Here is a 25,414-nt window from a genome sequence, read left to right on the forward strand (position 1 = left end):
TATATGAATCGTTGATATATCTTAGCCTTTTCTTAGGGTAAAAGTGAAAAATGAAAATGTTGGAAAATATTTTCACACTATTATTACCCAAAGATAATATTATTCAACATTGAAGAGAAAACGGGTGAAAATAAGTTGTCTGAAAAATATTTCACTTTGCCTATAAATTATTTTCTATCGTAATAAATATATAAAAATAATTAAAAAAATGATGAAAATATTTATATTATGTCATTTTCTATCAAATTAAATGGACCTTATAATTTATAAGAAAGTAATTTTGAGAAAGGGAAGGAATTACATAGTCCATTTACAATGGGACTAAATTTTCTTTATTTCTGAAGACAATTATTTGAATTTATTATAGACTCGAGTTAGTTAACTTAACTGGCCACAAAAACAGAAATTGGAAATTGAAGTGTTTAGATTCAGTCTACTCTCTCTCAAGTCTCAAGTGAAATGTATGTGTGGCTTCTCTCACTCTTTTGGTTCTTCATTTTGGTGTGTTGCTATTACCTCCACAAATTCGTATGGGTTCCCCTGCAAATCCAGAAACACTTCAACCGACAAGGCGTAAATGGGCCCGACTACCACCCGATCTTCGGGAACACAGCCGCGGTGCGGCGGTGGCTGATCGCGGCGGCTGAGGCGGCGCCGATCCCCCGCATCACACACGATATTTGTCACCGTGTTATGCCGCATTACTGGAAGTGGTCAACTCTTTACGGGAAGAATTTTCTGTTCTGGTTTGGGCGCAAACCCAGATTTGCAGTGGCTGATCCCAAAATGATCAAACAGATTTTGATGAATAGCAGCGGCAGTTTTCAGAAACCGAAGCTGAATCCATCTTCCAAGGCGTTGTTTGGCGATGGGCTGGTTAATCTGCAAGGTGAGAGATGGGATGTTCATAGGCGGATCACTGCGCAGGCCTTCCACATGGAGCGAGTCAAGGTCAATTCTCTCTCTCTCTCTCCCCCCAATATTATATTGTGTCAAAAAGCTTATATTCTGATGGAAACCCAGGAAAGGAACAATGATTCATGTTTTGGGCGAATTTGGGGTGAGACTGGCATTCATGTTTTTGATGTTTTTTCACTTCTAAATTCTTTCCATCAAATTTTCTGAGTTCTTTTTATGTTTTAATTTTTTTGAAAAAATGTTATATGAAAAAGTATTTATTATGAATATAAATTAAATATTACAAAAAGATCTTATTCGATGTAAAAATTTAAAATAAATAAATTATTAGCATTTAAAGTGTCAAAATTAATTTTTGTTTGTTCTCTTTTATTACTATATTTTTCATTTTATTTTTTTTTGTAAGTGAAAAAATAATTTGATACCATTTTCTTCCTTTCAAAAAAAGTATATTATTTTTAATTATGAGGTCTTTCACAAATACTTATAATACAATGGGACGTGGGAAACATTGAATACATCCATGGGTTATGACGTTTGATTTTCTAAACTTGTCGTCTTTATATACAACGTGATTTTCTAAACTTGTCTTTATTTATTTGTAGTATTTTCGTCAGATTATTAACGGTGCACTTCATCTCACTTGTCACTTCTGAAAGAAAGAAAAACTACATATGCTACTATCACTTTTTAAAAGCAGAAATAATTTATTCTGTCATCATGTAACATCTCATTTTACTCACGAGTAATTGGCTAAGTATCGAGAAAATTTAATAGATTTATCAAAACAATATATATATATATATGAAAAACTTAAATATTTTGTGTTACATGCAAAATCTTCACAAATAAAACTTGGCAATTCTTAAATTTCTTACAAGCGTCCATTATTCGTAAGTAGACAAAAATAGAGAAGGTTACATAATGATGCAAATAGAAAGGCTTGCATTTTTTGGTTAGAAATATATATAATCTGTTCATCAGTCCATTAAACATCAACTTTACCGACTGTTTAAGGAATTAGCAAAATGTTAGGTAAATAATTATACAGGGCAATGGTGCCATTAAGATTTTGAAAAAAAATAGGTTTGTAATATTTTAAAATTTACATAGCTTTAACAAATTCATCATTTTTGTTAATACATTAAATTTAACAATCTATGTCTTTATATTAATTAACTGTTGTTTGTTATTAAATTAAATTAATTTTATTTTGTTAGATCTATGCTTCTATTTATTATAATTGTATTAAATTATTGAAGTTCATTTAATTCTTTAAAATGTGAATATTAAAGAAGCAAATTGAGTTATGATTAATTGATTATCAATCATATTGATAGTTTATTGTAAATATAGCTTCCACAAAAAAAATTCTAGCTAACTTTATACGGTGCCTTCTTCATTATTTATTACAATTATTTTTATTTTTTCTTTGATGGATCACTTTTATAACAAAATATCCCATGTTGTGGAGGCTCAAGCTTCATCGATTGATATATATATTTTTTATTGTTGTAACATAATTAATAAAATATTATGATAATATTAAAAGATACTATTAACTTATAACTTTAATATAAAGTGTTTTTTCTAGTTATTGCCTTTTAACTTTATTAATTGGGCCCCAACAAGTTTTTCTAGCTACATCACTGCATAGTGCATATATTAATCTCTTATCAAAATTTTGTTGAATTTTAAATTTAAAAGGATTCTTATTTAATATCCAATAAATACTCTCAAAATACTTATATAATTATTAATCTCTCCTTAGTATCTAAAATAAATAAAAATATTATAGGTATATTAAAATTTGTAAGAATACATATTTTATAATAATTATAAATTCATTCTGAAACTAAAATCTACTAAGAAAATTTTACTTTATCTAATACAGCTAGCATACTTGTATTTACAATTAATTTCGAGATACAAGATTTTGTTTTTCAGTTCACCTCCCTATTGTTATATGATACTTGGTGGCATGATGGATAAAACAATTCTCATGTCTCTATAATATTAGAATATGATATGAAATGCCATTTGAAATAAAAGAGAAAAAATATGAAGCGGATCTTGGGCATGACAGGGTTGGATTCCTGAAATGGCAGCTAGCATAGAAGACATGCTGAAGAAGTGGGAGGTTGAAAGAGCAGAGAAAAGTGAGTTGGAAATGGATGTTCATAAACAACTTCAACACCTCTCAGCAGACATCATATCTCGAACAGCATTTGGTAGCAGTTATGAAGAAGGTAATCGCATTTTTCAGCTGCAAGAACAGCAAGTTGGTCTCACCTTGCAAGCATTGCGAAGTGTCTATATCCCCGGATTCAGGTCTTTCTCAATGCTCTCTCACTTATAAGGCCTTTGGTGTTGTTGAGAAATATGAACGAGGATGTGCAGGTTTCTGCCGACGAAGAAGAACAAGATGAGATGGAGACTAGACCAGGAAACTCGGCAATCCATCAGAAAATCGATTGAGAAGAGCCAAGGAAACTCGAACTCACTTCTCACATTATTGATGTCTCCATATGAGAATGAGGATGGTGTAGAGGAGAAACTGGATACTCAGGAAATCATAGATGAATGCAAAACTTTCTACTTTGCAGGAAAGGAAACAACAGCCAATCTTCTAACATGGGTGCTTCTCCTTCTTGCATCTCATCAAGACTGGCAGACCAGGGCACGAGACGAAGTCCTTGCTACGTGCAGGGGCGACACCCACCCCACTGCAGAAACTATATCCCATCTCAAAATAGTAAGAACTTCTTTCCTTATTGTTCTCGAACCAGTTAGTTTTTATGCATGGCACAATGTGAGTTCGAACTCATTAGAGAAGCACACAACCCTTTTTCCATAAATACTTTTGAATCTTGGCACAAAAAAAAACATGACCTTTACCATGTGAAAACAGGTGAGCATGATATTGAACGAGACCCTTCGACTCTACCCTCCAGCAGTCGCGCTAAATAGGCAAGCATCGGAAGATGTTAAACTGGGAAGCCTCGACATTCCTGGTGGCACAGAGATATACATTGCCATGACTGCTGTCCATCATGATACTGAGATATGGGGAGACGACGCGAATGAGTTCAACCCTCTGAGATTCTCTGAGCCGCGGAAGCATCCAGCGTCCTTCTTTCCTTTTGGTTTAGGCCCCAGAATATGTGTTGGGCAGAATCTAGCCATTGTTGAGGCTAAACTAGTCTTGGCGATGATCCTGCAACATTATTCTTTCGTGGTTTCGCCCTCGTATCGACATGCTCCTATGCCATCTATGACCTTGCAGCCCCAACATGGAGTCCAACTTCTTTTCAGCAGGATTCAGCAGTAGATATGCTAGAGGAAATTCTGATATGTTGTGCATTGTTTTACTTTTTTTTGGTTGGAAAAACAAATAATTCCAACATGGACTCCAACTCGGAGCCTTTGGTCTCATGCATTAACTACATTATCACTAGGTTAAAGCACGCATAATTATAATTAATTGCATCATCCAACAAAATAAAAATGTCATGAATAACCTAAACAATGTAATAAGAAGCCATACAAATTAAATTTCACTAATTTATTAAATAATAAAGTATAATTATGAGCTCTATTTACACACTTTACTAACTAATACGAGAAAGATGCATAAAAGTGTAAATTCTCACGTTTTAAGTTGTAAAAATATCACCTATTATAATCATTTTTATAATTTAGATTCAAGGTTAAGATTGTGAATATCGTTGAAACATAAATATTGTAACATATGTTCATAGAAAATTATAATATTAAATCATAGTATATTATTGGGATAGTTATCTTGATTTTTCTTTTACCAAGTCCTAAAATTTTATAAATCAAATAAGTATATATATATATATATATATATATATATATATATAGGGAGATGTTCAACAAAGAACCACTAAATAAAAGAAGAACGGATGACCATTTTCAGCCATTCGATCATCAAGATCTACGGTGGATGCATCATCTTGTTGGATGAACACAGATCCTGGGTTCGAATGTATTAATTTTAAGTGCAACCATTTTTTTTATTTTTGATTGCATTAATTTTAACAGCGATCGAATGTATTAATTTTTACAATGGATGCATTAGATTTGATGGTTCTCATGTTCTCACAAATAATGTAATTCTCTCTAGAACCACACCTTATATATATATATATATATATATATATATATATATATATATATATATATATAATAATAATAATAATAATAATAATAATAATAATAATAATAATAATAATAATAATAATAATAATAATAATAATAATTTCTTTTTTTAGCAAACATGTACTCCCTCCGTCCCATTATAAGTGGCATGCATTTCATTTTGGGTCGTCTCACTATACGTGGCCTGTTTCCATAGATGAAAAAATTTAATCCTTAAAAAATTATAGGTCCTACCACTTTTAACCAATTTACATCTTCTCTTTAATTCCCGTGCCAAAAAGTTTTGAGCCACTTATAAACGGAGGGAGTATATAATATTTTCAAATGCAACAAAAATTACTCCCCCAAATAATATTTTCAAACGGAGGACCATTTTCAGCCATTCGATCATCAAGATCTACGGTGGATGCATCATTTTGTTGGATGAACGCAGATCCTGGGTTCGAATGTATTAATTTTAAGTGCAACCATTTTTTTATTTTTTTGAGTGCATTAATTTTAGCAGCGATTGAATGTATTAATTTTTACAATGGATGCATTAGATTTGATGGTTCTCATGTTCTCACAAATAATGTAATTCTCTCTAGAACCACACCTTATATATATATAATAATAATTTCTTTTTTTAGCAAACATGTACTCCCCCCGTCCCATTATAAGTGGCATACATTTCATTTTGGGTTGTCCCACTATACGTGGCCTGTTTCCATAGATGAAAAAATTTAACCCTTAAAAAATTATAGGTCCTACCACTTTTAACCAATTTACATCTTCTCTTTAATTCCCGTGCCAAAAAGTTTTGAGCCACTGTAAACACAAATTTTATTGTATTCAATAAATGAAATACAAAAATGTGTACAAATCCAAAATATATGGATTGAAATGAATTTGTTGCGGGTTGCGATTCTCTATTTGATCATCTGATTATCCTCTTCGAATTTCTTCAAATCTTTGGAGGGAATTACACCTTATTGATCTCCTTTGATTTGAATGTTGGCTTGAATTTGATTTGATAACGTCAATCCAGAGGGCTTGCACCTTATTTCTGAATCAAACGTTGACTTGGATGAATTTGATGAAGAACTCGTTGACTTCCTTGTAGAACGCCTTGATTGTTGGAGATGACTTCGTCGTAGAGAATTACTCCTTCAATGCTTGAGTTCTCAAAATGATTTATGTTCTTCTTTGACTCCACAAATGACCCATATTTATAGGTGAAGAATGGAGTGGGCTGGTGGGCTTTAGGCCCTCATATTGGGCTTTTAGGGCTGAGGTGGCGTGATTTGATTGGCTCTTCAAGATTTATATTTATCTACATAAAGTATTTAATATTTTATGTAGATTTTCCACATGTCAATTTTTGATTGGTCAATAAATCCACATAATCAAATATTAATTATATATTTATTTAATCTTGGAATTATATTTAATTTAATTCTAAAATATAAAATAAAATATATAATTTCATATTTAATTTGTAATTTCCACATGGCAGGATTTAATAGGTTATAAATTTAATTGCCTACAGCCACTTATAGACGGAGGGAGTATATAATATTTTCAAATGCAACAAAAATTACTCCTCCATCTCACAAAAACATGAACATTTCTATTTTGGTACACTACCTCACTATAATCCATTTATTTTTCATCTCTATTTTTCATAAAGTGGGACCCATTTTCCGTTCACAATATATTTTTATCTAATATTTCTTAAAACTCGTGCCACTTACAAATGTTCATGTTTTTGTGAGACGTAGAGAGTATATATATTGTGTAAAATAAGAGAGAATAGAGAAAAATATTTTATTTTGAAACTTCTAACTTGTATAATTTTCTTATTTTAAATCTTTTATTTACATATTATATCAAATTAAAGCTCTTATCACGATTTTTAATTTGATATGTATATTGAATATTTCATTATTAACTAAAAAGCATATTTTTTAAGAAAAAAGAAAAAGAAAAATGAGAAAAATTGAAAAAAAAAAATTAAAAGAAATAAAGAAAATATGATAATTTATGAAAAAAATTATATTTAATTTGAGATTTTCATATTGAGAGAGATTTCTATGTTGAAATTTTTGCAAAGAGATTAGAATTAGATAAAAGTAAATTAATTTGTTTTACTATTCACGTAGGAGAGTTAACGAGAGAACAAAAATTTTAAATCGTATTATAATGATGATATGTGAGAATTTAGAATAAGCACATATCATTTGAGTTATCCTGAATAATTTGTGTTTTTTTCAGAACTCGCACGGAGCCATTCGACGAGTGAGCAAAAGAATTCTGCAAGTAAAAATCTATAAAAATATGTGATGATAAAAAATTAAAAATAAGAGTTTTATTTATTTATTTATTTTTAAATAAGAGTATTATTGAAATATGTATAAGTATAATTTGAGTAAATTTTGGAATGAGAAGTGTTAAACATATAGTAGTAGTATATTCCTCCAAATCCAACCTCTCAGGAGAAGCTTCTGGACTTGCCGTTTCATCCAACCCAACAGCCACATCTCCAACTAATCCCCAAATTTATTTGTGAATCAAATTTGATGAATGTAAACCACGAACCCATTTTTCTCCTACCTTTATTAGCGCCTCTCTATTGTGGGCGGCCGTTTACAGTTACACTGGGCCGCTCGCGAGATCCTTGAGAATACTAAAGTTGCCATTTTGCACCTTCTCCAGCTTTTGATTGATGCAAGGTGCGATTTCCATTTGTCGTCTGTGTTTTTTGAGTGTTTCTGATTGGAGGATTTGTCCCCTTTTCCTTTTATAATTCTTGGGTTTGATTGTTGATGTGTTCTGGGCTACTGACGCGGTCAGTTCTTTCTTTAATTAATGTTTTGGTTGACAAGAAATACGATGCGGCGAATATTATGAAGGGAACAAGTTGTATTGAATCGTAGTTTGTTTAATTTGTGGAAGGTTTGGTGTTTTGCGCAAGGATTTGCTCTGGGTTGAAGTTGTTGATTGTATATCTCGAGGATTAGGGTTCGTTGATTCCATTTAGGGTTAATTTAACGACATTGGTGTGACCTTTTTCTTTCTGTTGAGATCCCTCCATTTGTTTGTTCGTTTGCTTCTGATGTAAAACAAGAAAGCTGACAGATTAGGCTGTATTGTTCGATTAAAAATAGGAAGGTGAACGTCCAGATCGCTAATCTAAATTTCCTAACCAATGCAATTCTAATGTTTCCCATTCAGAATAGGCTCACTGATAATTTTGCATTCAATGATTTGGCGTTTAAGTTACTTAGTCGGTTACTATTCAATTTCCAACAAGTTTTATTGTCTTATCATGATGAAAGCTGTTACGTAATAATTTTGATATATATGGGGATCATACATGAAAATTTTCCTTTCTAGCTCATTTTAAATTGTATAGAAGGTTGGCACTCAATTTTTACTTGGTGCTTTGGGACTGCATATTAGTGGTTATTATAAGTAAAGCAAGATTTGCTGTACTTCAGTGGTGAAAAATTAAGTTCGTTTAGAAAAAAATTAGATGAGCTCGTTTTGTGTGTGTGTGGCAAAGGAGAAGATTTTACGAAATTATAATTTTGTCCGCGTTTTTCATATGTTTTCCCTCACGGTATGTTCTTTTCACTTGTCAGGTTCATTCATTTAACATGTTTTAGTGAGGGTGGTGCTCCTATATTCCCGTTGGGATATATATATTGGGAGTATGAGATTGCCTTTTCTCGGTGGTAGTTGTGGTTGTATCCTCTGTTTCAAAAGGCTACCAGATTTACATCAATTGAGTCAGGGAAATGCCATCTAATAATTGCTCAAGATTTCGTGGTGCAATCTGGCAAGGATTCTGGAGATCAGTATATGGGCATGAAACTGGTATCCAAGGTCATATAGATGATTTGATTGGCCAGGGGAAGTTGTTGGTTGGCCGCTCTAGGCTGTTACATTTTGTACCCTCTGAAACAAAAGGCGACCTGCATGTATTTGTACGGTCTGGTACTCTTGCTGCTGCTCAAGCAGATCTACACTTAGCCAATCGACGAAAGAACCTTTCAGTTGTTGGAGCATTTTCTCGTGCAGTTTCCTTACCATCTGTTTCGGGGCCTTCATTTCAGGTTTGTGGGTATCATATTGATTGTTCGCTATCAGGGCCTTGTAAGGTCTCTGGGATTAGCTCGCAGAAATCACTTATGGCTGGTTGTAGGTCTAGATCGGTTCTCACGGAATGCTCTATTGAAAATTTGTCTCCTAGACATGTTAAACATGGTGCTGCTGCATATCATACGTCTTGTGCGTATAGAAGAATTAGCTTTGAATATTGTAGAAATGCTACCATGAGTTTGAGAAATAAAGAGCAGCCCAATAACTTCTTGTTGTATGGTTATTTCATATACAATGTCGCAAAGAGAAAGGGTAGTAGCAATCCATTCCTTGGATTTGGATTTGAGGGTTCTTATCTATCATCACCTGCATTTTCAACCGCGGGGACTGCACCAGAAGTATCCTTCGATAATTCCATGAAGGAAGAACAGCGCTCTACCTCTGCAGATTCGTCTGAGCTGTATGTTCCTTTCAATATCAAATCTTATTTTTAATAAGAAAAAAATATCTTAGAAATGATTTATAGTATGGACTTTATTATTGCATCACTCCTCTGCTGGGTCTGGTTAGTAGTTACTTATACACTTGTAACCTCACCCACCAACTTGAATTTGGTATTTGAGTGCGTATGTTGACTTATGCATGTGCAATCGTTTTGAGTTTTTTAACCCTTTGTCATCTTTTCCTTCCCTTATGCCTTGGTTTGAAGTTTAGTAGCAACATTTTACCTTTGTGCCATTTTCTTATGTACACTCAGTTGCTTTAGCTGTGATTGCTGGTGAGTGCCTCCTGTACTCACTTTTTCCCCCAGCTGCCAATCCCCTTTTATAAGATTTCCGCATTTTATCTCCTTCTGAGTAAAAAGTATTTTAAATTATTTTGTTCTCGTCTTTCAAGCATTTGGTTAGAATTTCTTCCTTAAAGAATTTCTTGAAGTATTTTTGTGCTTGATGGTTCTACTCACTATAATAAAGTCCTAGGATTAAAAGAGAAGAAAATATTAAATACATACATATGAAGGTACACTCCTATATAATATAAATATGCATGTGTATATAGATGTTTCGTTGCATTGGGGACTACGCCATGCAGCCATGTTGGACTCGTCATTAAGAAGTCTAGAATTTCATCAAATCTCCAACAAAAGTTTTTGACCATTATGAAATGACCTTTATTGATCCCATTTTTGGTTGGTTGCAGGAGCAGTCCAATCACCAGAGCTTTGAAGCTGAATTCAGGATCTTGTTACCTGCCCCATCCTGACAAAGAAGAGACTGGTGGAGAGGATGCTCATTTCATTTGTTTAGATGAACAAGCGATTGGTGTAGCTGATGGTGTAGGTGGATGGGCTGATCTGGGTGTTGATGCAGGTTTGTATGCACGTGAGCTTATGTCTCATTCAGTCAATGCAATTCAAGAAGAACCAAGAGGTTCTGTCGACCCCGCTAGAGTCCTAGAGAAAGCCTACACTAGCACAAGGGCAAAAGGGTCCTCAACTGCTTGTATTATTGCTCTCACTGGTGAGGTATGATCATTCAATATATAATTTGATGAACACGCTGCTTAGAACATTACATCATCATGCTTTGTTCTGGTCCGGACAAGGCAATTCTTAGTATTTTGAAGTTTTAATAGTTCTGTTTCCCTATAGACATTTTAATGTATGTATTGCTTCAAGTTCATGTGGTTTGATAATTCAAATTTCTTTCTTGTGTAGGGTCTCCAGGCCATTAATTTAGGAGATAGTGGTTTTATGGTCGTTAGAGATGGATGTACGGTTTTTAGATCCCCTGTTCAGCAGCATGATTTCAATTTTACTTATCAGCTGGAGTGTGGGAGTGCTGGCGATTTGCCTAGTTCTGGACAGGTGGTTCAGCTCTTACTTCTGATTTTTACTCTCCGTCTGTTAGCTATATATTTCAAGAGAAAAAGTAATTTATGAAGTGTTTTCTTATAACTGGATGATCGAAGATTCAAAGCTGTCCAGGAACAGGAAGTTTTAAATTTTAAGTTTTTTCTTATTTTTCCATGAACACCTCTATCTTCTGCTGTAACTTATTGATTATTATTCTTTTTAGCACACTTCAAGTAATTTTGTATTTCAGTGAGAGTCAGCAATGAATGGCGTCTTATAAATGACTTCTGCTCTCCCTTACATAGTTTTTTACCATGTTTTTTTTGTCATTCTGTGCATCTGCCCTCATATCTGAGAGATATCAATGGCTTGCTGAGTCAGCAAACTTAGAGTGATCATCTTATTAGGGCTTGCATTCTATCCCGACACAATTTTGAATCAGGCATCTGAAAGGTTTGCAGTTGCAGTTGGGAACTTGGGAATCAAAATTTGCTATCTTACATCCACTTTTATGGAAAGCATGTGTAGTCGTAGACTCATAGCATGGTCGACTTGCCAATAACATTGGCAGGTCTATTGGTAACTTTTGTTTCTCCCGGAAATATAGCTCTTTGGCCTCTTGTAGGACGTATCAGAAAGGCATTATCAAGTAACCATTATCCTATCTTATGAATGTGATTACAGCATGTTATGATTCATGAGTGCCTTTATCTTATCTGTAACGCAAAAATTGTGGCTGTTTATTTATAAATTGGTTTTGTTTCTTCAGCCATCAAGTTATATGGAATTTTAACTTTTGTGGAGTTAGATTAAAAGGACTGAACAGCTCCCAGAGTTTCTTATGTTTTCTCTGCAGTTGTGGAGTAGTCTGGATGAATATCATGAAACTAAATGGTTCTTTTGTGTGGTGTGCAGGTGTTTACAATACCTGTTGCTCCAGGAGATGTGATAATAGCTGGGACTGATGGGCTTTTCGACAATTTGTATAACAATGACATTACTGCTGTTGTAGTTCATGCTACGAGAGCTGGTTTAGGGCCTCAGGTGACGGCACAGAAAATAGCAGCATTGGCACGGCAACGAGCACAGGACAAAAACAGGCAGACTCCTTTCTCTGCTGCAGCACAAGAAGCTGGTTTCCGTTATTATGGTGGGAAGCTTGATGACATCACTGTGGTTGTGTCTTATATTACAAGTGACCACAAGGTATAGGCCTAACTCTCTCTCTAATATGAACTCAGAAACTTACATGCTTTGTCCCCGCATTCTTTAGTTCCATTTTCCGCCACTTCTTTTCCTATGTATTCTTTATTTCAAATATCTTTAGAGAGATCTGTCTCTATGCTTCTTCAGCAGTAAAGCTAATAATATCCTATCCATGCGTAGTCTTCTGGCACTGGTGGATCATTTTGTGTATAGTTTCTTTGTAGAATAAGTTGCTGCCATGAGAATAAATTCCCAAGATTTAATACTTGTTTCCCTATCCATCTAGAATAAGCAATTCCCATGTTGAGTTACAAACCTGCTTGTTTCATGTATCCTGAACCAGTCTAGAAGTTCCTTGTTCCTTACTATGTCTCTTGATGCTCTCTCTCTTCTTCAAGGAAGGAAAGAGTTGAGTCCCCAACCATTTTGTTTCTCTTTTTACATCTGGCTATTAAACTCGTGATAATTCCATTGCAGGAAAAACTTTCAAGCAAAGCCTCTGACTAGAGAAGTAGTTTGCTGTGGTATTCTATATTTTTGGAAGGAAATGTCTGGTGGCAACCATGAAGCTGTGGTGTTGGTTTTATAGTGAATGTGAGTGTAGGCAGCTGGCTGGGGTTGTACATAATAATACAATTATAAAGGGATGTACCAAGAAAATAGTGGAAGAGAGTGACAGTTTTGGAATTTAAACTTTGACGGAAAATGGTTGAAAATAAATATTTTCATTATTCTGTTACTCTTTTTTAAATGTTCATTAGGGAGGATAATTTATTTTCTCCTCTCAAAATGATTTCTTTTTTCGAGGTACCCTTTTTCCTTTTTCTTTTTTTAATCTCATTTTACTTATATTTAGGATATTATTATCATGAGTATTGGATGTGATTATCTTTTTTCATTTTTTGAAAAAGGAATTGGGCACTGTTAAAATACGATAAAATATCTGGTCTTATCTACTTTTTTATAATAATTTTTGCAACTAGTGAAAACACCCTTCAAGTTTAAATACTACTCAATATTTACATAATATGTCATTTGTGATCAACACAAAATTATTTTTCTTCTTATGTTAAAAAGAACATTTCCATTTCTCTTTCTTACTTTTTTTTGACAAATGTATTCCCAAAAAAAAGTTCATTTATCTCTTATGTTTTATTATAAATTATTTTTTTCTTAACATTTATATCCAACTCTTGTGGTCTATTAAATTGGGATAGAGAGAGTAGTATTTTTTTGTTCCATTGATAATTTACATACTCCATATTTTATTCATTTAAAATTGAACAATTAATAAAATTAGTGTACATAATTGAATTTATCAAAATTCGTGTCAAAAATGTATTTCAACTTAAGTTGATGTATTTTTATACAATTATTATATATTCAATTTATATATCAGTTAATTATTATGCATTCAATTTTATATCCAGTTTGCCATTTATCGAATGACATCTTTTTTGAAGAAAAAGATGTACTTCCTCCGTCTCACTGCAATAGGCTCATTTTCCTTTTTGGGATGTCTCACTTCAATACACTTATTTTCCTTTTTGGGTAAAAAAGTTGTACTTAATTGGTGTGGATCACACCACTTTATTACCACTTTCCTACTAAAAAATAAATTTTCTTAATTTTCGTGCCCAAAAGAAGCGAGCCTATTAGAGTGGGACGAAGGGAGTACATCTCTACTATCAGTTATGGTTGGATAATGTCGTCGTTGTGTGGATAAATCTGTCGTAGTGGTTGAATTTGACAAACCGTGTGCAAAACCTAAATTAGATAGTGGGAGAGGAAAAAGCTTACGTTACGTTAGATAGTTGGAGAGGAAACTAATGTTCTCATTTTACATATCAAGGCACATTTTGGTTTGGAAAAATGATACTCCATACTCCCTTAGTTTCAATGATCTTGGCCAGTTTTTTTTTTTTTTTTTTTTTTGAATTGTCTCAATAATATTGATTTGTTTTTATTTTAAGATATAATTAAAACTTATTTAGCATTAACTCAATACACCTATATAGGGTGGGCTAGAATAAAAACACTCTTAAGTGTATAAAATATAAATGTTTCTTAATGTACGAATTTTATGTAGAACACGTATGAATTTATCCAACAGAGTTACGAATTGCGAAAAATAAATTTTTGTTACCTTTGGGATTCGAACTCAAAACCACGAATTAATCCAACAGGGTTACGAATCAACCGTAGATCTTGATGATCTAAGGGCTGAAAATCATTTATATTTTATACACTTAAGAGTGTTTTTATTCTAGCCCCCCACCTATATATACCTATTAAATCACTTCAAATCCTAATTGCCTCTTTCTCTCACCAATTCTCGTGCCTCCCTCTCGTGCTCCACCCTCGCACCGCCTCACGCCGCCCTCCCACCTTCACCCTTCGCGCCGCCTCCACCCTTGTGCCGCATTCGCCGCCGTCTGCATCCGCCTGCACCGCCTCTGCCGCCTTTGCAAGCTCGTTGCAGCGGCGGTGGAGAGCGCCCTCCGCCTCTTGCCTATCTTCCCTCACCACTTCTCTTCCCACGTCGCCTTCCCTCTCTTCCACTATTCTTGGTGCCTTGCCTCTCTTCCTATGTTTTTCTTATAAATTAGAAATTTAAAAACAAGTGTCTCAAAGTGGTGGTTAGTGGCGGATCTCGCCAGAATGTAGGAATTTAAGAAGAGGGGTAAAAAGAGATATAAATTAGGAATTTTGTTTTCTGCAGATGGAGATCAGTTCATTTTTTTTTGTTCATTAATTTCAGCCACCCTTTTCACATGTATTTCTATCTGCTTCGGTGTCATTTACGATGTATCCATGAACAAAAATTTGTTGTCCGTCACCTTGCGCTTGAGCCGGTTCTTCTCAATGTTGGTCACGACGAGACTGGCTTGCATCTCGCCCATAAAGTTTAAGACCTCGACGGAGGGCATCGAGGCTTGTGATCCTTTGCCCTTGGCCACTGCCTTAACTGCTTTGTTACCTATTGGTCGGGTAGAAAAAATTTCTTCGCTCGACGCCGATTTTGTGAAATTGCCGCTCTCCGATGTTTTTGTCTTCTTTGAATTTTTGGTTTCATTGGAGAATTCTCCACGCATTCCATCACTTGAATGAAACGCCCTTTGTTTCTGGATGTGTACAAGGTTTGCATCTTCTCCCGGATCATGTAGCCGCTATGACCACTTGGTCACTTGGCATGAGCTTCAACCCATGTTGTCTCCAAAGCTCGACGTCAGCGGTCACATGCCCCCAATGACTCTTCATATGTCGGCTTGTGAACAACTCAGACACCACGTTGATCATCTCCAACACCTTTCCCCTAATATGCATCATCTTTTTGGTCGGCACTACAGATGGCATCGTTCATCTCCTCGATCCAAATACGGGCGAAGAGGTCAATTTCTTTAAGTTTGTATGTATGACGCCCTTTTTTGTCCCCTTCCTCCACTGCAGCCTTTTTTCCCTTTGCCGGCCGCCGCCGGTGTCGGTTGAGGCTCAACCGAACCGATGCCCTCTTCATATCCTCGCCCAAAATTTTCGCCGCGAGATACGGTTGGTAATACGGGCCGCCATACCAATTTGAAGAGAAAAAATCAGGATTGTTTGGGATCCATTTGAGAGGAAGAAAGATTTTGAAAGGAATAATGTGAAGAAAGAAAGATTTGAGGGGAAGAAAGAAAGTGAGTGAAGTTGTGATGAAATAGTGAATGAGTAGGAAGATTTTATAAATGAAATAAGGGAAATAAAAAGAAAATAAATAAATTCTACTGTTCTAAGCAGCAGGTGACCGTTTCAAAAATTTCATTTTTTTTAATTGGGTACGTGTGGAACACGCACATGATATTTTGCCTCTTGCGCCCGACTCATCCACAAGCGCCGGGACTCGAACCACCCCTCCTGCATCAACTGGCTCATCACCTGACTCGAGTCGGCGAATGAGTCAACCCAATATGGGTGCTTTTATACACGCGCCTACATTTGCCTCGTATCTTTTGTGGGTACGTTTACTTACACGAAAAAGGAGGGAATATACACACACACACACACACATATATATATATATATTCATTATTTTTTCATCATTTTCACATGTTTATTATGATAAAAAAAAATTCTTCGAGCATGGTAGAATATTTTCTGGGGCAACACTTTTTCATTTATTTTTTCTCCAATGTTGGATAATATTATCTTTGGATACTGACGTGAAAATATTTTCTAACATTTAATATAATAGATTTAATAATTTATTCACTCATTTCCAACAAAATAAACAAGTGTATAGGATAAATGCAGTTATGATAAGTGTTTTTAAATCTCTAATAAACAAATAAGTAAAATTAATATTTTCTTATTTTTTCTTATCCGTCATTTCCAACGAAAATTTTATAATGAAAATAAATGCACCCTACTTAAGTTTTAAATTTCCAGTGACATAGGAATGTGTCGATCATAAACCTAACACATCAGAATAAAAGAGGATGAAATAGAACAAAACAATTTAATTTGGGGGAAAAAGAAATCTACCAAACACGAGATATTTATGTTTGTGACCGACCTTATTGATACATCTGTAAAACACTGATACAAATATATAATGTTGAATATAGTTCATCGTAATCGTAGATCGACGTCACAATCAGAAAAAGATGCACAAATTGTGCCACAAAAATGACAAGTCGTATAGATGACAAAAACATACGAGGCACAAATATTGCAATCATGTTTTGTGATTAAAAATGATATATATAGAACGTTTATTTAATATAAAGTCCTTCATAAATTAATATACGAGAAAATACTTCTGTGTTAATTAACTAAATTAGAATTGCACATGAGCATGGAGTTTTACTAATACGCATTTCGTGCAGCGATTGCGGATTAGCCCCCTCATAAAAAGGACTACTTTTTAGATCTTTAAGTAAACTAAAAATATGACAAATCATTTAGCTGATGATTGTTTTACAATGTAACATTTCTAAAACTAGACTTTTGCTCCTAAAATCTTTAGCTCATACTTATTAAAACGTTATGGTATATGAAGAAAACAATAGATCAGCAACATACGAAAACAAAAATGAAATAATGATAATATGATCTTCTGCTTGAAAATCATACCTAATTAAAATTTATTAATCTTAATTAATTAAGTGTAGTTCTCACACATTCTGAGGTGAGGACGTCCTAAATTAATTAGGCGACAAATATAATTAGGAAACGTGAAATGGAAATGTATGCTTCCTATTTGCAATAAAATAAGTAAAAGGAATTGTATAAAATATAACGGGGAGCCTTATTGATAGTATTTTTATTTTTATTTTTATTTTTATTCTGGAAGAAAATAGTTGTATATATTCTGTGGACCCGGCGGCTTATACACCCAGCAGCCATAAAATTCAGTATAGAAATCCTCTCAACTTTAATTTGTTACTTTACGAATTATAGTACAACTAACAAGTCAAAGTTTTGGACTATACATATTTATTTGATTAGTTGTTTAAATCTTTTCTGCTCTACTAAATCTCTTATACTTTTATATTAATTATTTAATTATTATTATTGTTCTTGCTATAGACAATAGTATTTCACTGTTGTTGTGTTAAACGACTAGCTGAATATTAGTATTTCTTTTTATCATGCTTTGTTAATTGTTGTGTAGTATGTTGATTGCACAAATTATGACATTTAGTAAATGGATATAAAATACAATTACTGCATTTTATAATAATTCAGAATAAACTTAATATATAAGTGTTAGATAAATTAAAATTCACGATGAGTAACTTAAATTCAATATCATTGTATAGACTTTTGTTATGTCGATCTAATAATGTAGTCAAATGCATCATTGGCTTTTTCAGATCTAAATTAGGCATGCAATGAACTAAAATTAGTTAGGTAGACAAATTAAATATGACAATATATTCCAGGTGTGTTAGCCTCGGCTGCTGCCAGTCTTCCTTTCCCATGAAACAAACTCACTTTAATCATTATTGAATTATAATAGTATGAATTATTGTGGATTGTAATTAATTAATTAATTACAATCATGTGGTGTATAAAAAACTATTACAACCTCTCAAGTCCAAAAAAAAAAAAAAAACTATTACAACCTCTCTCTCTCTCTCCAAAAAAAAAAAAAAAAACAAAAAAAAAACACTATTACTCCGTACTATACAGCCATATAACCGACATAATAAATCATACCAAAACACTAGCTAGCAATAATGTGCTCAATTTTAGGGAGTTGGAAACTTGGAGCTAGCTCACGAGTGAAGTTTTTCTACTAATTATTCAATTTTATATACTTGGAGTATAATTTAAATACTGTTAATAGACAAAATGCCCACATCCTTAAATTGTATAGTAAAAATGCCCTAAGTTATAAACTTAAGTATTATATGCCCTAATTATGTGAAGTGTCTATTTTACCCTTTGATTTGCTTGGTTTTTTGTGAAAGTCTTACACATTTGATCAATTTGACAGCCATCAGTCATAAAAGTCAATGATTTGACAGCTATCAGTCAAGAGTACATATGACCGGTGGGTGGCTAGATCATGTGTCCGGCCGGACAGATACATGATTTTACCGGCCGAACACATGATCTGGGCAGCTAGATCATGTGTTCGCCTGACCGGACACATGATTTCACCGAGCGGACACATGATTTTACTGGCCGAACACATGATCTAGTCATCCACCGATCACATGTATTCTTGACTGATAGTTGTCAAATCGTTGACTTTTATGACTGATAGTTGTCAAATTGGTCAAATGTATAAGACTTTCACAGAAAATCAAGCAAACTCATCAAATCAAAGGGTATTTAAATAATAGGGCATATAATGCTTATATTTATAAAAGAAGGCATTTTTCACATATAACTTATAAAGAAATAGGGCATTTTAAATTTTCACTCATTTAAATAAAGCATAGCATTCACTAACAATTTATAACAGTGTTTTATCTCCTGTACGTATTTAGTCTCCATAATATTAATGTGAATCAAACAAATTGTTTCCACACAAACACACACACACACACACATAAATATGTATATATAGGGTTCGTCTCTACAAGAAATCAATATTATATTAGAAAGGAATAAATATTGAACATGTCAGTAATGCGGTTGAACATACCAATAATTTTATTGAACGTTGAGATTTTTGGGGATCGAAACCTGGATACATTCAAAACAATTACCGATATGTTCATCAAAAATCTGGATGCGAAATTTAATCTTAATTGTTGATCGTTCGATAAAACGTGATCAATGGCTGAGATTGCTTCTCTATTCTTTGAAAATATTTGCTTCTCCATAGAACTTTATATATATATATATATATATATATATATATATATATATATATATATATATATTATACATATTGCTATATGTTCACTAATAAGATATGTGAAGAAAAAAAAGGAGAGAGATCGGTGATTATATTTTCTTTATTATAAACAATAGTATAGAAATTTATTGTAGATCGATTAGAGGTAGAAATTTTTCTCTGGTTATTTGCAGTAAAATTCATCAATTTCCAATGAATTTTGGTTTTTTCCATGACTTTTCAATTTTAATACACTATTTTCACGATTTTTCTGATTTTTTTTACATGGATGTCAAATTCCCCAAAATCAATGTTGAGATGGACGTCTGAAATGCCAGAAATTGTCAATGAACAATTGAACATGGCAGAAAATTGCTCCAAGCCAAGCACGCTTAACCTTGGAGTTTCTTTCACATGGGCACCAGAAAAAAAGATGCATCTTGTTGATATGAGTAGCCCAATCAAATCTTTTAAGCTCTCCTTGAATATGTCGTCTCATTCCAACATATTCTCGGAATCCCTCTCGTCCGGGTGTGTTTCGATTCATCATGCGCCCCTCTGCTTGGAAGTCTTAATTTGAGCCGCTCCTTGTCCGTGCTTCTTTTTGCACCTGCGATCACTCCGCACTTCGTCCCCGGGCGTCACGGCGGTGAAGATGGAGGGAGCAGATTTAGGGTTTAGATCCGCCATTTACAAGAAGAAGAAGAACGAAGAAAGGTAGGGCGACGCTGCTTAAGATCCCAAAATTAGGGTTTTTTGGGAAGACTGAAGAAGAACATCGTGAGGGGAGAGAGCTGCAACCCTCTGTCTGATCACCACTTGAAGGTGGTTGATGTAAGAAGGACGTGAGATCTAGGGCGGCGCCGCTTAGGCTCCCAAAAGTAGAGTTTTTCCAAAGGCAAAAGGGGAGGGGGTGGGAGGAGAGAGCCGAATGGAGTGAGGGGATTTAGAATAGGGTAGGTTTTAGGATATTTATATATGAGATTAGTAATCCTTAACTAAGCCCTAATTAAAACCCAAAATGAAAACAAGTCAATATTATTAGGACAATTCAAAAAGAAAAACAAGCCAAGATTAATGGGACGGAAGAAGTATATTTTATTTTAAAATTATAAAATCATGGAAAAAATCAAAATTTGCTAAAAGTTTATACTCCCTCCGTCCCTGAAATAAGTTCCTCTTTTTCCATTTTGGGACGTCCCCCAAATAAGTTCATCTTTCTTTCTTTCTATTTTTGGACAACTACCCCACCACTAATAATACTTTATTTATTCTTACTTTTCACTTTTTCACCACTCCCAATACTAATTATAACACTTTTTCACTTTTTCACCACTCCCAATATTAATTATAACATATTTTTCTCCACTATCAATACACTTTATCATTTTCCTTAAAACCCGTGCCGTCCCCAAAGAGGAACTTATTTTGGGGACGGAGGGAGTATATTTTACGACAAATAACCCATTTTTCTCCCCTTACTAATTTAAGAAAGCATTTTTATATGTATATATAATACCTTTTGTATATCACATGTAATGCTTTTTATAATAACTACAAATGGAACATAAGTTAATGGTTTAGATTGATTCCTAACCAATTTAGGGGAAAAAAATATTTTTATGTTTTTCTAATTAGAGAAAAATTGATAAGGTAATATCTTTTCTTTTCAACAGAGTTAACAATTTTTTTTTCTTTTCCCTTTTTTCTTGAGGAATTTTCTTTTCCCTTCTTCATGATAACTCAGAACCATCAATTTAATAATTACATCTATCAATCTAATAATTACAGGAGAAAGAGTTATCAACTAAGCTCACATTTGGTTTGGTGTTTTTAGAGTTAGGAAATAGATTCAATTAATTAAATTCATTGATTGTTTATTTGGTTTGAATAATGAGTTAACTATTACTCTTACTTGGGGGTAACTCAATCACCCAATTTTTTACCCCTCAAAATAAATGGGAAACAAAAGAAAGAAAATAATTTACTAATGATTCATTTTCATTGTTAAACCAAACACTCAATAAAAGTAATGATTATTATTACCATTCCATTCCTTTATTTGATTACATTCTCTTTCCATTCCTCTACTTGAACTAGACGACGACTAAATTGCATTTAGTTGATAAATTAATAACATAATTTGGCGTCACATATTTTCCATGTGACTACAGTCCAGTTAGTACTACTCTTCTAACAACCTTATTTTTTTACAAGTCCATATACACAAATCAATCTTGGACAACGAACTTTAATTTTGCTTCAACTATCGAAAAAGGAACAAACATTTAGATAATGGAATCGTCCCCAACTCTTGACTAAACAACTTGTTTGAAAAAAGACAAAAAGTTTAGGAAGCACGATATATGTAATTTGTTTATGACAAAAACACGACATGTTATTTGATTAGAGGTGGAAAAGGAATCCCGAACGACAAAAACACCAGTTGTATAAACACCCAATTCCCCTCACACAACTCACCATCCAAAATGAAGATGAGTCTCACCCTCCTCATTCCCCTCCTCTCTCTCCTCCTCCTCCAAGACCAAGCCCATGCAATCATCTTCACCATCCAAAACAAGTGCCCCTACACCCTCTGGCCCGCCTCCATCCCGGGCGGTGGCCGTCGCCTCGACTCCGGGCAGACGTGGACCCTCGGGCTCCCCTACGGGCCCCACCTGGCCAAGATCTGGGCTCGCACCAACTGCAGCTTCGACGGCAGCGGGCGCGGCAGCTGCCTGACCGGCGACTGCAACGGGCAGCTGAACTGCACGACCCACGGCGCGGCGCCGCGCACCCAGGCCGAGTACGGCCTCAACTCCTTCAACCACAAGGACTACTACGACATCTCCGTGATGGAGGGCTTCAACGTGCCCATGGAGTTCCGCCCCAACACCAACGGCTGCACCCGCCCCATCCGCTGCACGGCCGACATCGTGGCCGCCTGCCCCGCCGCGCTCAAAGTCCCCGGCGGCTGCCACAACCCCTGCACCGTCTTCAAAACGACGCAGTACTGCTGCCACTCGGGGGCCTGCCGCCCCACCGATCTTTCCCGCTTTTTCAAGATCCGCTGCCGTGACGTTTTCACCTACCCGGAGGATGACCCCACCAGCACCTTCGAGTGCCCACCCGCCACCAGTTATACCGTCGTCTTTTGCCCTTGATTTTTTTTCTTTTTTCTTTTTTCTTTTTTTTGTGTTGATTGATTTTCGTAGAGGCATGTTATAGTATAAGTAATTAATAAGGCTTTGCATATCATATTCATACATGTGTCGAGTGATGTGCAAATTGCAATTGTTGTTGCAAATCATTTTCATGCTATGCGTTCATCGATTGCCGACAATGGGGTTTTAATTTTGTATATCTGTACTGATTTAATAAAAGGTACTTTTGGTTACAAAATTTGCTTTTGCATTATATATATTTATCTATTACTTCTATATTCTTTTTAATTTTAAAATTTATTTTAATTAAGGACAATTTTATAATTTATATAACTATGAATTTATCATTTTAAATGGAGCAAGATATTACACATGCACATCACATGTAATCCCTGCATATAGTAAATCAACGTATATGGTGACTGAATTCATGTGGAATTCGAATCATAATACAAATTTTCAGCTAAACTAATATGATACATGATGGAATTGTGTATTAATTAAATTTATGTGATCTATATCTAAAAGTAATTAAGTGATTAACAACTCCATTTTAATACATAGTATAATTTTTGTTTGCATCCAGTTGTCAGTGTCACTTCCAATTTAAATCTAACAACTTTTGATACATATCAGACTATTCAATGGTGGAGTGCTGCCAAACATCACATAGTTCGAATATTCATCAAGCAATGAAATTACATTAAAAGCGGCGTCCATTTTAAACCCAATGTAAGGTTTTTTGAGGTTTTTACGGAACTTGATTTGATTTAAGAAGACGTTGAATTATATATAACTCTAATCTAAAGTGGTCGGCTACAAAAGAAAAGGGTAACATTACCTCTCAAAAAAGAAGAAGGTAAGATTAGGTTGCTGGCAATACTCAAGTCTCAACTCTATAAATTAGGGTAGTAGCCATGCTCATTCCCATTGTACAAGATATTATAAGAGACTAGGGAAAAAAAAGTTTTTTGTATTTTTATATTTGTAATGAAGGATCTAGATTTCAAGATTAATAGTTCAAGACCAATGCAACATATGAATAATATATAGAATTAGATTTGAAAATTAAATATGTTCAAAGTTGCCATAAAATTCAGGGTTATTAGCGTCTAAATACACCAATTTTGGTGGTAGTTTGGTTTTGCACATAAACTTTAAAAGGTGTAAAAAAAATACATGAACTTTAATGTTGTAGCAATTTTATCACAAATTCAAATATTATATATTCGAACTCCATAAAACTCTTAGGATTTACGGATTCAGAGATGCCTTATATGATATCTTTTAGAGATGTTCTATACGATATCACAAATTCAGTTTTAGCTCAAATTAAAGCTGACGTGGCAAATCGAAATATCGACGTATATTCATCGAACGTTTTAAAAAATGACATCGTATAGGACATCTCTAAATGATATCGTATAAGAAATCTTTAAACCCGTAAATCGTAAGATTTTTATGGAGTTTGAATAACCAATATTTAAATTTGTGATAAAATTGCTATAACATTAAAGTTCATGTATTTTTTTACACCTTTCAAAGTTCGTGTGCAAAACCAAACTACCCCCAAAGTTGGTTGAATCCAAGTGTCCTAACACAATTGACTGCGTTAAAATATTTGACTCAAAATAAAATTTCAGGACAAAATTCCTAAGGGAGTTTTCAAAGGTCCACATTATCCACTGGTTTTTTTTTGGGTAAATGCATCATCCACTGGTTGTTAAGGGTGTGCATTCGGTAATTCCATTCAGTTTTTGCTAAAATTAAATCAAACAAAACCAAATATATATTCGGTTTTGAAAATTCCAAATCGAATCGAACAGAAAAATCGAATTTTTATAAAGGGAAAAGGTACAGATTGACCCCCAAAGTAGTAGCCCCTATAGCGCATAACCCCTCTTACTCACTGTGTGTGCAACTAGACCCCCTGAACTCCGAGAAAATGGTGCAAATTCCTCCCTCTGACCTAACGTCGTTAAGTGTTTGTTAACGTTTGGGTTTAATTGCACCCTCTACTTCAGGGGTGGATCTGCACCTTAATTTTTTATTTTTATTTTTTATAATTTCAGCAACCCACCTCCGGCATCAACTTAACTGGCCCCCGTACTCATCGGCTCCAACTTACACTTTGTCAGCTCGCACGCGCTCAATCTCTTGATCGTCGACTGCTTACCGCCGACATGCAGCAGCATCACCAACTCCAGATGTGGACCTGGATCAACTCCTGCTTGGTCAAAATCCATATCCGTATTTTTTTTACTTAGGCCAGGATCCGGTCCAAATCCATTAGGTCCAAAAAAAACGAGATTCATGTCCAGATCCATGAGATTCACAGGGTCTCGAGTCCTGACCCGGATCCATTCTTTTTTCTCTTTTAAAATAAATTTACAAATATTAAATTAACCAAAAATAAAATCATAATTATTATCTAGAGTTTTAATAATTATTCAAAAATAAATAAATAAAATTTAAATATATATTATATAGATAAATATATACACAATTAATATTATAAAATAAGTCTAAAAGGTTAAGGTGTTGGAGGAGATGCTCTTGTACGGGGCGATGAAGAAGCTGGTGGCATTGCTGCATGTAAGCGGTGGGCAGTTGACAACCAAGAGATTGGGCGCGTGCGAGTTGACAAGGTGCAAGTCAGAATCGATGAGT

The 25,414-nt window shown here is 34.4% G+C and overlaps 3 protein-coding genes across 3 annotated transcripts; all 3 read left to right on the forward strand.

The window, feature by feature from the left end:
• Positions 1-237: 237 nt before the first annotated feature.
• LOC131003313 (cytochrome P450 734A1) lies at positions 238-4,382 on the forward strand. Its single transcript, XM_057929824.1, has 4 exons — positions 238-951; positions 3,005-3,249; positions 3,319-3,673; positions 3,830-4,382. The coding sequence occupies exons 1-4, from the start codon at positions 460-462 to the stop codon at positions 4,247-4,249; spliced, it is 1,512 nt and encodes a 503-aa protein (XP_057785807.1). The 5' UTR covers positions 238-459; the 3' UTR covers positions 4,250-4,382.
• A 2,988-nt stretch (positions 4,383-7,370) lies between these two features.
• LOC131003314 (probable protein phosphatase 2C 55) lies at positions 7,371-12,986 on the forward strand. Its single transcript, XM_057929825.1, has 6 exons — positions 7,371-7,814; positions 8,727-9,646; positions 10,387-10,711; positions 10,904-11,053; positions 11,957-12,247; positions 12,725-12,986. The coding sequence occupies exons 2-6, from the start codon at positions 8,883-8,885 to the stop codon at positions 12,752-12,754; spliced, it is 1,560 nt and encodes a 519-aa protein (XP_057785808.1). The 5' UTR covers positions 7,371-7,814; positions 8,727-8,882; the 3' UTR covers positions 12,755-12,986.
• Positions 12,987-21,799: 8,813 nt separating this feature from the next.
• Positions 21,800-22,982, forward strand: LOC131003326 (protein P21-like). Its single transcript, XM_057929848.1, has one exon. It carries the CDS (start codon positions 22,070-22,072, stop codon positions 22,742-22,744), a length of 675 nt encoding a protein of 224 aa, XP_057785831.1. The 5' UTR covers positions 21,800-22,069; the 3' UTR covers positions 22,745-22,982.
• The last annotated feature ends 2,432 nt before the right edge of the window (positions 22,983-25,414 follow it).

This window comes from Salvia miltiorrhiza, unplaced genomic scaffold (genome assembly GCF_028751815.1).
Source record: "Salvia miltiorrhiza cultivar Shanhuang (shh) unplaced genomic scaffold, IMPLAD_Smil_shh original_scaffold_190, whole genome shotgun sequence".
Classification (NCBI taxonomy): domain Eukaryota; kingdom Viridiplantae; phylum Streptophyta; class Magnoliopsida; order Lamiales; family Lamiaceae; genus Salvia; species Salvia miltiorrhiza.